Source organism: Octopus sinensis, unplaced genomic scaffold (genome assembly GCF_006345805.1).
Source record: "Octopus sinensis unplaced genomic scaffold, ASM634580v1 Contig14909, whole genome shotgun sequence".
Classification (NCBI taxonomy): Eukaryota; Metazoa; Mollusca; class Cephalopoda; order Octopoda; family Octopodidae; genus Octopus; species Octopus sinensis.
In genome coordinates this window covers 60521-72796 of record NW_021833435.1, presented here as the reverse complement: position 1 = coordinate 72796, position 12276 = coordinate 60521, and the positions used below count along the sequence as shown (strand labels likewise).

Sequence of the window (12276 nt, the reverse complement as noted above, 5' to 3'; positions counted from 1 at the left end):
ATGTAGAACATTGTGAGGGACAGAACAGGTAAAGCAGCTAACGATGATTTGTTCATGAAGAGCCTAATTATGAACTGGTTCAGCTACTCTTAACAATTGGATGGGTTTCCTCCAGAAACTGTTCAGCCCCAGTTCAAGTAGACATATGATCAAATACATTCTGGCAATTACGATCCTGTCTTTTTTTCTTTCTTCTATCAGACACAGTTTACCTAGGATTACATCACTCAACATGTCCTTCCTTCCGTTTCTTTTCTAAGACAGTAGGGTCTTTCCCCTCAATCCTCCACTAACTCATTCACACACAAATGCATAAAAATGTTTAACAATAAAGCATTCAACACCGATAACAGAGAACAAAAAAAAAAAGAAAGAAAGAAAGAAAGAAGGAATAGATACTCATATTCCACTGCAATAGCACTCTTGGTGGTCTTTGATTTCCTTAACAAATGAAGATGGTGCCATTTATTTATATAATTGGTGACTAGTTCTGTCAATGTTATTAGAATCCGGCACTGAATAAAACAAAACAAGGATTAGTCATAGACATTTACAAGAACTATAAAGAGATTTAAAAGCGGTGCTCCAGCATGGCCACAGTCAAATGACTGAAACATGTAAAAGAGTAAAAAAGATTAATATTGTTGTGTGTCAGTAAGTCTCAATTTAGTAAACTAAAGGAATGAGTTTATGTTTATGTGCCAATGCTTTGTACATTCATTGTATCTGTCGAAAGTATTATTTATATCTGTATTTTCTGATGAACGGCATTGTTAGAAACTGCAGAGAAGGCCTCTGAGTGGGTTTGGGATGAAGAGGGGAGATTACTGCTATTGGGATGCTAAGTTGGGACTTGATCAATCCTGGCTGGGTCAACTGGGTGAGTGGGGTTTGATGTTAGAAGACCCAAACCCCAGTGGAGACCCTAGAAACATCACTGAACATTTGCAAGATGCATCTTAGAAACTAATAACAATCTCCTCATCCCATATCCCTCTGCCTCCTCTTCCCCAAAGTTTCTCTGCCTCCTTGACACTCCTCCTCACCTTCCTGCATGAAACCCCTACACTGGTCTTTCCTTCAAGGATTCACCCAGGTTTCCTCTCCCCATTAATCTATTGCTTCCTTCCAAACCCTTTTCTCTCATATCTTCTGCCCACACTAGCCCCTTATGATATTGGATAGCCCACTGCTTTTTCTCAACCCTGTCACTACTTCTGTGAAGTGGTTGAAGCTAAGAAGGGCAACCAACGATAGCAATCAGACCAAAGAGGCCCTTGGTCTATGACACATACACATTAGACCCTGTGAAACAATCCTACCTATTCCAGCATAGAAACTAGATGTAAAGTGCTTGATATTAGGATGAGCAGCCAGCCATGGCAACAAGGCCAAAGACATTGGTGCAAGATTCAGTCCATCGACTCATCAAACCCTGTCACACTGACCAACCTGTGCCAGCACAGAAGCTAGATGTTGAGGAAGATGAAGAAGAAGAAGGAAGAGGATAAATACAGAGGACAAGCATTTCAGAGCATTTTCTTGAAATAAAAAAAAATGATTATCACATTTGCAAAAAGTAAATATCAATGAAAACAGAATGAAGAAGAGAAGAGAAATATTAAAAGAGTAATGCAATATTCTGATTTTACCTTTAAATAAGTTCCACGTCGGAAAAATATTTTCTTCAGGGGTTCTAACAGAATCTGATGGAGTTCTGAATACAATATTTGAAAGGAAAATTAGAAAAGACAAAATAACGATAGATATCAGTAAGAAAGTAAAGATTTACAATAACTTATCACTGAAAACATAAAATTTTTAGATAATTTCTTCCTTGAATTAAAAGGTTTGCAGGTGTAGCTTTTGTAAAAGCTGCAAACCAAGGCCACGTCTGATCCAAAATCTGATTCAAGCCCAGGCTATGCCTGCTCCAATAATCAATTGTGACTTCATCAATTAATATTCTGCAATGGTTCATAATACACAAGATGAGCTACAATAAAGGTACAAGAAATATATATATATATATATATATATACCCAGGCCTATTCCCCATGTTTTAGGCGTGGGTAACCACAACAAGACACACACCAGGCATTCCGTTCATTTCCCAGCTCAAAGAGGCGAGCCCCGTGCTATGCTCGGGTCAAGGCATCATCATCATAGAATGCAATCCTCAGTATCAGCAGTGGGGCCCGACAGCATATGCTGGTTTAACCCCACTGCATCACGTTAGTTCTGTACTCCTTTGAGCAACATCAATTCACTCATCCATCCACAAACACTCTCCAAGCTTTCCTATCATATAATAAATTCTCTTGCCTCTCTCATTTCAACACCTCTAACCACCAAAGCTTTCCTCACTCCACCCATCCACCCATCCACACAAACCGAGGTCTGCTTTTGGTTCTGTTGCCTACCACTTCTGCCTTCATCACCCTCCTTACCATCCACTCTTCATCCATCCTCTCCATGTGGCCAAACCACCTCAACATTCGTCTATCCATCCATGTCACACCAAGAAGACAAGGGGTTGGGAGAAGGTTAGCACCTAATCTCACCCTAGTACTAGGGTCTTTCACGTGAGGTTAGAAAATCTTTATATATAAAAGTGAAGTTGTGTGTCTGTCTCCTACGATTTAGATTCCTAACTACTCCCACATTTTGCGGTGCAGTTTAACCCAAACCGGGTATCTTATAGTCGTGATTCATATCGAGCCCTTCTGGGTATTAGCGCGCGTCTACGATGAGTCTACGATTTAAAAAAAAATTTACCATCATTTTTTTCCCCATTTTAATGCTTTTTTTCGCTATTATATAAGAGAAGTAACTCTCTAAAAATGTCTACAATGAGTCAACGATTTAAAAAAAAATTTACCATCATTTTTTCCCATTTTTAATGCATATTTTTGCTATTTTTTGGCTACAACTCTCTAAAAATGCTTATATAGTTATTTCCCTTACAAACCCGAGCAACGCCGGGCGATACTGCTAGTATTTAATAAAAGCTATTAAAATCTTAATAGAGAAAATTCATATATTAATAATTCAACATTTCACTATTAATCACTTGGTCTCAATGCACGTTTTATGTTAGTATTTAATATATTCTTTTCATTACATTGTTAATATTGAATAGTATTTTGCTTTTGTTTTTTGTTGTTTTTTTTTTTCCTTTTGCTGTTGTTCATCGATCATTTGACTGGAATCTCGAAATAACTTTCTTCTCATTTTGTTGTTCTTTCTCAATATTGGATTCGTTACTTTTGATATATCTGGGTTGCATGAGATTACGAAGGGAAATAACTCCAAAGTTTTTAAAAGAGTTAAGTATCTTTCCCAACAACATTGTTGATCAGTGTCCAAACAATATAAGCCATTTATAGTTCTCATCATTAATGCCCTGATGCAGTAACAGGCAGTGGCTCTCATGGCTTCTGATCTTCACTGATTGGAAGTGTTATCATGTACATATTTTGTCTTGGTATAAAAGATGGGCTACAGCAAATATTCTGCTCAATACCACAGATTTGCTTGTCAGTTGTTTGACCATAACCAGTTCAGCACGGCCCTTGGTGGCTGATGATATGCGCATCATTGATCATGAGCAGAAGTAATGGCAGAGCATCATAGCCACGTGTTGAGAGGATTTCTTTATGGTGTAAATGATTCATCCCTGGAAACATGGGTGTTTCGTTCAACATCCTTAAACAAACCTTATTCAGGGGACTCTTGATTGGGATGGGCTACTCGATGTGAAGAAAATTCTAACATGCTGTGTACTTGGATATGAAATCACTATGTCATGCACATATGCTTGTGATGCATGTGCTTGGCGTACCCTCATCAGGCGGGTAGTCACGATGGGTATACTGGGCTTTGTATATTTTACTCCAGTGTGACTCTGATGGCATGCACTGCCATTTCATTCAATAATAATAATAATGATAATCATGCCCTGATGCAGTACCAGACAGTGGCTCTCATGGCTTCTGACCGTAACAGATTGCAAGTGTTACCATGCGTATGTTTTTACTTGCTGTAAATGATGGGCTACAGCAAATATTCTGTTCAATACAGCGGATTTGCTTGTGAGCTGCTTGACTATAACTAGTTCAGCAAGTCCCTCAGTGGCTGACAATATGTGCATCTCTGATCATGAGCAGGGGCAGTGATGAAGCATTGCAGCCATGTGCTGAGAGGGATTCTTTGAGGTTTTAATAATTCACCTCTGGAAAAATGGGTGTTTTGTTCATCATCCTGCAACAACCCTTATTCTGGGACCTTTTGAGTGTGATGGACTACCCAGCCTGAAGAAAATTCTAATTGGACCCCAACTGCAAGGTCATGTGCTGTTTATCTTGGTATGAGACTATGCCTCACAACCATGTACATATAGGTGTAGGAGTGGCTGTGTGGTAAATAGCTTGCTTACCATCCACATAGTTCCGAGTTCAGTCCCACTGCGTGGTACATTGGGCAAGTGTCTTCTACTATTGCCTTGGGCTGACCAAAGCCTTGTGAGTGGATTTGGTAGGTGGAAACTGAAAGAAGCCCGTTGTATATATGTATATGTGTATACGCTTGTGTGTCTGTGCTGTCCCCCCAACATCGCTTGACAATCGATGCCGGTGTGTTTATGTCCACCGTAACTTAGCTGTGTGGCAAAACACACCAATACAATAAGTACTAAGCTTACAAAGAATAAGTCCTGGGGTCGATTTCCTCGACTAAAGGTGGTGCTCCAGCATGGCCACAGTCAAATGACTGAAACAAGTAAAAGAGTTAAAAAAGAATATAGTTGCGATAAACTGGCTAAAGAAATAACAAAAATAATAACATTAACAATGAAGCCTATCGGGAGACCACCAATAAAAAAAAAGTTCTCATCTAAGTTCAATCAAAGTGATTTACATATCACCATGAATTCAAAAGGCAGTTATCTTTTTTTATTCCATTCCAGAGTTCAGAATTTGCACTTTCATGTCAACAATCTTGACATTCTCTATTTCTGTTCTTTTTTGAGGATAATCAAAATATAATAAATATATTATTAGTAAAACATAAATCATATTAACTACATTTTAAAAACCATATTTACCTGAAAACTTGTGTATTCGGATGTGTGGAATCAATTTAAAAATGGACTGATTAAAATGAAATCCATCCCAGGTATCAAGGAACTGGTACAGAAAATATTCAATAGCTGGGGTGCCTTCCTGATTGGGGTAGAAATAAAATATAAATTAATTAATTCATCACCATCATGCTAAAATAATTCTGTAAGAAAAATGAGGTAAAAAACTAAAAAAAAAGGCCTTATGTCTAAAACTACATTCTCTCTAAAATAATTCTAAATTTGGTACAAGGCCAGGAATTTTGAGGGGAGGAGGTAAGTCAATTTCATACTTCACTGCTGCTTTATTTTATCAAACCCCAAGAGTATAAAGACAAAGTTGACCTCACCAGAATTTGAACTCAGAATGCAGAGAGCCAGAAAAAAAGTCATTAGGCATTTTGTTCAGCTTGCAAACAATTGTACCAGTTTGTAGCCTTAATGAGAAGTTATATGTCCTAAATCACATGTAATGATTGAAACGAATAATTAATTATGCAAAGAAAATGGCAATTATCACCAATACGTTTTGCCACAGTGGCCATAAAGGCAAGAACAGAAAGACCATCACAATAAAAGAGAAATAAAACAGTCTAAAAATAATTAGACTGAAAAAAAATAAAAAGAATATATACATATATAATGCTGGTGCTTTATTACGGTTTTTAGAGTGCTTCAATTTACTTAAATGTTAAGAGCAGGTACCAGATCATCTTAAGACTTGACCTCAGTGAAAGCATATTTATCTCTTCATTGCTGTCATAAAACTGAAGCTAAATATCTCTCCTTTGGAGTCCTTCAGTGCCAAAAAATCACAGACAGTTCTCACATATGTTAGTGCTGCTCGGTCAAAGAATGTTGAAAATTGCTCCAAAACTGGTCGTTAACAAAATATCCTTATGCAAAAGAAGCTATGATCTGCTTTGTTGTTCTATAGACAACTGCTGCTCATGCTCTCTCGTACCCTCTACGGAATATGATAAAGGACATTTACAGAAGAAAAATCAATGTTTGACAGATCTTAGAATATGAGGACAGATATACGTATGAGAGTAGAAAAGTCTTTATTCAAAGTTTTAAATAGTGAGCAATATTTAGACAAAAATAAAGAGGAATTCTAAAAAAATTTTTTTTAATGATACTGCTATTACTTCCAACAAAAGCAATAATTCAATGTAAATGATATTTAGCAATATCTATAATAATAATGTTCTCCAATATTAAGAACTTTTATTCTTTTCTACAAAAGGAAATGACCTCAAAATAATTTACAATTATCAAAATCATGGAAAATAAAAACGGAAAAATAAATACCTTAACACGACGCATGAAGCCTGCTAACTTTGACAGAAACTCTTCCAGATAATCAGAATATGGTACACTGTTTTCTAGAAGAGCTGCAGAAGAAAATGAAACACACTGGGTTCAGTAAGAATAAAAATCTGAGATAAGATGGCATACATATGTACACAAATATATATATATATATATATATATATATATATATATATATATATATATATATATATATTATTTTATGTGGAAAAATACAAACTGGGACAAGAACGTAAAACATTTAGAAGATGATACAAAAAACATGGAGGGGACATTCGAAGCCTTCAATCTTCAGTCAAGAACCGGATCATCGTAGCAATTTCAGCTGATTAATCTTGAGATCGCTCCGATCCGGCCAGCCCCAAGGAAAAACTAATCTACGAGCATTAGATTTCTTGGAAGAAGGATTGAATGTATACGAAACAGGGACAGAAAAACGGACGATGCCACACGAATATAAAATACAAAAAACAATAATGTAAAAACAGGACAAAAACAGCGGGTGTCTTACGACTAATAAACAGTACAACAAGTTTAGCTGGCGTATTTTGAAAAAATGCCTTTATCGGCAGACGAAGATGACAGATCAAAGTAGAGTGCAAAGTGTGAAAGGCAGAGAAATGTAGGAGAGAGAGACAGAGTGTAGAGTCGTACCAAATTTTATAGGAATATGTACTTACATACAAGGCCAAAGAGGGTATGGACGCCGCTATATATATATTATTTTATGTAGAAAAATACAAACTGGAACAAGAACGTAAAACATTTAGAAGACGATACACAAAACACGGACGGGACATTCGAAGCCTTCAATCTTCAGTCAAGAAGTAAGTACATATTCCTATAAAATTTGGCACGACTCTACACACTGTCTCTCTCTCTCCAACATTTCTCTGCCTTTCACACTTTGCACTCTACTCTGATCTGTTGTCTTCGTCTGCCGATAAAGGCATTTTCTCCAAATACGCCAGCTAAACTTGTTGTACTGTTTACTAGTCGTAAGATACCCGCTGTTTTTGTCCTGTTTTTACCATTATTGTTTTTTGTATTTTATATTCGTGTGGCATCGTCCGTTTTTCTGTCCCTGTTTCGTATACATTCGATCCTTCTTCCAAGAAATCTAATGCTCGTAGATTAGTTTTTCCTTGGGGCTGGCCGGATCAGAGCGATCTCAAGATTAATCAGCCGAAATTGCTACGATGATCTGGTTCATGACTGAAGATTGAAGGCTTCGAATGTCCCGTCCGTGTTTTTTGTATCGTCTTCTAAATGTTTTACGTTCTTGTCCCAGTTTGTATTTTTCTACATAAAATAATATATATAGCGACGTCCGTACCCTCTTTGGCCTTGTATGTAAGTACATATTCCTATATATATATATATATATGTATATATACATACACACACACACATATATATGTACACACGTATGTTAATGATTATTTTGGTATTCATTTATCATCATCATCATCGTTTAACGTCCGTTTTCCATGCTAGCATGAGTTGGACGGTTCGACCGGGGTCTGGGAAGCCAGGAGGCTGCACCAGACACCAGTCTGATCTGGCAGTGTTTCTACAGCTGGATGCCCTTCCTTACACCAACCACTCCGTGAGTGTAGTAGGTGCTATTTAGGTGACACCAACGGCCACGATTGGTTGGTGCTTTTTACATGCCACCGGCACGGAGGCCAGTCGAGGCAGCGCTGGCAATGGCCACGTTCGGACGGATCTCTTTATGTGGCACCGGCACTGGTATCACAACTACAATTTCCATTGATTTTTTTGATCGATTTCGATTGCCTCAAGAAAACAATTTTACACATTAATTTGATGGGTTACTTTCCACTTCCCTACAATACAAATTTATAATTCTTAAACAAGTATACTGTTGACAGAGACTTTGAAGTTTTGGCCAGTTAAGCCATTGTTGGACTATCTGACGATGGCCTATCACCTTAAACTTTGAAATCATTGTCAATAATGTTCTGGCTCACTGCGTGGCACTTTGGGTAGTTGTCTTCCGCTATAGCCCCGAGCAGACCGAAGCTTTGTGATTGAATTCGGTAGGCGGATGTTACTGCCGTGTGTGCATGTGTGCATATAGCTGCTCAGTGCCTCTCCAAAAGAGAGAGAGGGATGTGTACAAATATATGCATGTTGTTTGTTTGTGTATCAACTAAAATCCTTGATGGGCATGCCCCAGTATGGCCACAACTGAAAGACAGAAACCACTGCAAACAAGAACAAAAATGAAAGATGAAACAAGTCTTTTTTTAAAAAGAGACTTCAAAGAGATTCCTGTGAAGACTTACCATCGTAACAAGTGTGGTAGAGCCACCAATTAAACTGGCCTGTTATGTGTCGGTTTTTGTTGTATGTGATCAGGTACTGAAGCAACGGATTATCAATCACAGAACCCATTTGAATTGGGAGCTACAATTAAAGATTAAAAAAGATATTTATGAAAAGACCAAGAATCACTTACTCTTTGACAAAACATTGCAAATGATCCCATGCTGTACTTTTTACACCTGGAAAAAGTTTAGCTCTAATTGTTAGATTTCTTCTGATCAGCATTCTTTAAATAAACAGTATTTACCGATACTGTTTAAATACTGTATTTACCAATGAAGACAGACATTTTTAATAAAAGAAAGCTCTCAAAAAGTGACCCCAGGTCCCATAAACTAATTTCGTTCCTGATGCTTACTTTTTCCAAAATAGGCACAGCTGAGATTAGGGTGTGTTGAATATGCTGGTGTGTCTTTTATGCCATAAATACGGCATTGTATCAGGTTGGAATGAAAGTTTAGTTCGATTTTCTAAATGAAATTTTAGACAACATTTATTAAAGTATTGCTTCTTGTTGTCAATCATGGAATGAAACAAAGAGTAATTTATATTTTCTTCTTTCAGGCTAAAAGAATATTGCTCACAGTCTTCTTTGATGTTCACTTCAATCAAAGAACACATTAGATGTGCTTTACCATGCAAGTTTCATAAAGGTGTCAACGTGAGTGCAGCAGCAGCAAATTCCATTCAGAGTACTTAGGAGATGTAGTAAATGAAAGAAGTTGCAGGAATTGGTTTCCCCTGTTTTCAAAGTGGAAACTTAGGCAATGAGCCAAAGAAAGATCATCTGAAAGCTTTTGATTCCCAAGAGCTGGAAGATGTTATCACAGCAAACCCTGTTCCTAGTGCTAGGGAACTAGCCAAGAAATTCAAAGCAAGCCATACAACTATCCTATGCGAACTGATAAGAATTGGCAAGGCTTCAGTAGTTGGAAAATAGGTCCCGCACGACCCATCTCAAGAGAATCTGCAACAATTTATTGCTTGTTGTGAGTCATTGCTTACACGACAAGTGTCACATGCCATTTTTGGAGAGGCTTGTTACTGGTGTTGAGAAGTGGATCCTTTATCATAGTATTTAACATTGATGTCAATGAATCAGTTGAGGAAGCAGACCAGCTCAGCAACCAAGAGGATGACTTCATCCAAAGAAGATCCTGAGGAATGTATGGTGGAATATTCAGGAAATTATCCATTACAAACTGTTAGACACCAATCTTTACTGCAATCAACTTCATCGTTTGAAAGCAGCTTTGGACAAAAATCACCCATCCTAACAGAAAGGGAGTCATTCTGCATCACGTTAATCTTTTCTACTCCAGGCACAAGGTCCAAAATTTTTGGGGAGGCGGCCAGTAGATTAGATCGAACCCAGTACTTAAATAGTACTTGCGAGCTGGCAGAAACGTTAGCACGCGGGCGAAATGGTCAGCAGTATTTCGTCTATCGCTACGTTCTGAGTTCAAATTCCGCCAAGGTCGACTTTGCCTTTCATCCTTTCAGGGCCGATTAAATAAGTACCAGTTACGCACTGGGGTCGATAAAATCGACATCCGTTTGTCTGTCCTTGTTTGTCCCTTCTGTGTTTAGCCCCTTGTGGGTAGTAAAGAAATAGGTACTTGATTTATCAACCCCGAAAGGATGAAAAGCAAAGTCGACCTTGGCGGAATTTGAACTCAGAACATAAAGACACACGAAATACTGCTAAGCATTTCGCCTGGTGTGCTAACGTTTCTGCCAGCTCGCCACGTTTGTGTGTGTGTGTGTGAGTATGTGTGTGTGTGCATCACGATAATGCTCACCCACATACTACACAATTGACAGAAGATCCCTTGGAAGAGCTCTGTTGAGAGAAATTGCTTCATCGTCCATATTCTCCTGTCCTTGCACCCCATGATTATCACAGAATCACTTGGATGGTCTTAGGTTGACATCAGGAGAAGAGGCTGAAAATAATTGGTATCATACTTTGCATCAAAAACTAAAGCATTTTACAATCACAGCATCTATAAGCTTGTTGACAAATGAAATAAGGTTCTATGAAGGAATGGTCATTATGAGAATAATTAAATATTTCTAGAAACATAAATAAAAACTTTACAATCAGACGTAACTTTCATTCCAACCTGATACTTATTGGTATAAAAGATATGCAACACTTATTCTTTATTGTATCAAAAAATTGCTCTGCATCTGATGCAGCCATACACTAAAGAGTCAGCTAAGCCTAAGTCCACTAGACACAATCACAATAAGTGTTACTAGTAATAAAAATTGAAAGCAAACTGAACTACTAGGGTCTAATAACACAAACTTATACTTTTACTCTTTTACTTGTTTCAGTCATTGGACTGTGGCCATGCTGGAGCACCGCTTTTAGTCAAGCAAATCGACCCCAGGACTTATTCTTTGGAAGTCTAGTACTTATTCTATCGGTCCCTTTTGCCAAACCACTAAGTTACGGGGATGTCAAGCGATGTTGGGGGGACAAACACAGACACACAAACATACACATATACGACGGGCTTCTTTCAGTTTCTGTCTACCAACTCCACTCACAAGGCTTTGGTCGGTCCAAGGCCATAGTAGAAGACACTTGCCCAAGGTGCCACGCAGAGGGACTGAACATGGAACCATGTGGTTGGTAAGCAAGCTACTTACCATACAGCCGATCCGTCAGCAGTTATGAGTAGGGATCACATACCTCAGTATCACATTACCCAGTATAAACCCCCACACATTATACATGTCTTGCATTATTTATTGACTGTGTTATCTTTAAGAAACATTTGTTAATTACCTAAATCCGTGTTTCTCACATAAGGTTTATTTAATCAAAATGGGAAGGAAAATAAGGAAGAAAAGCTGCTCTTACTTGAATTTGATCGATATACTGAAGAAGGTCTTCAAATGTGAGTATCCTGTTGAATGAAACAGTTTCAGGAAAGTGGTCCGGCCTCACAATATCAGAAGTTGGTACATAATCATTTACTGAAGATTGAACCTGAGGAATTAATTTACTCAGTTTGGCTTTCTTTCGAACCTGAAAAACAAGATAATGATATTATTTCACTTTAAGAGAGGTTGGGGTCCACCAAGGTTCAGTCCTCAGCCTCCTCCTATTTATCATAGTCCTCCAAGCAATAATGGAGGAATTCAAGACAGGATCCCCTGGGAGCTCCTCTATGCTGATGACCTTGCTCTAATTGCTGAGTCACTATCAGAACTTGAGAAGTTTCAGTGAAAAGGACACATTACTAAACTTGTAACATTCCTCATAAAACGTTTACGGCAGTGGCTCTCAAGTGGGGCCCATATGAGATTTTGCTCATTAAACAAATCATGTGCAATAAATTGGTTATATTTCTATAATACACAAAATATTAAAATTTCTTTTATACAATTCATCATCATCATCGTTTAACGTCCATTTTCCATGCTGGCATGGGTTGGACGATTTGACAGAGGAC

At 37.9% G+C, this 12276-nt stretch overlaps 1 protein-coding gene across 2 annotated transcripts in view; it reads right to left on the bottom strand.

The window, feature by feature from the left end:
* Positions 1-200: 200 nt before the first annotated feature.
* LOC115230208 (centromere protein I-like) overlaps positions 201-12276 on the bottom strand; it is a 38886-nt gene continuing 26810 nt past the window's right edge. For both annotated transcript variants that reach the window (XM_036499551.1, XM_036499552.1), the window contains 6 exons: positions 11682-11849; positions 8767-8887; positions 6434-6516; positions 5105-5222; positions 1653-1717; positions 201-515 (listed from right to left, as the gene is read on the bottom strand). In XM_036499551.1, the coding sequence (XP_036355444.1) occupies positions 279-515; positions 1653-1717; positions 5105-5222; positions 6434-6516; positions 8767-8887; positions 11682-11849 (792 nt within the window). In that variant the 3' untranslated portion in view covers positions 201-278. The remainder of the gene's footprint in view (positions 516-1652; positions 1718-5104; positions 5223-6433; positions 6517-8766; positions 8888-11681; positions 11850-12276) is intronic.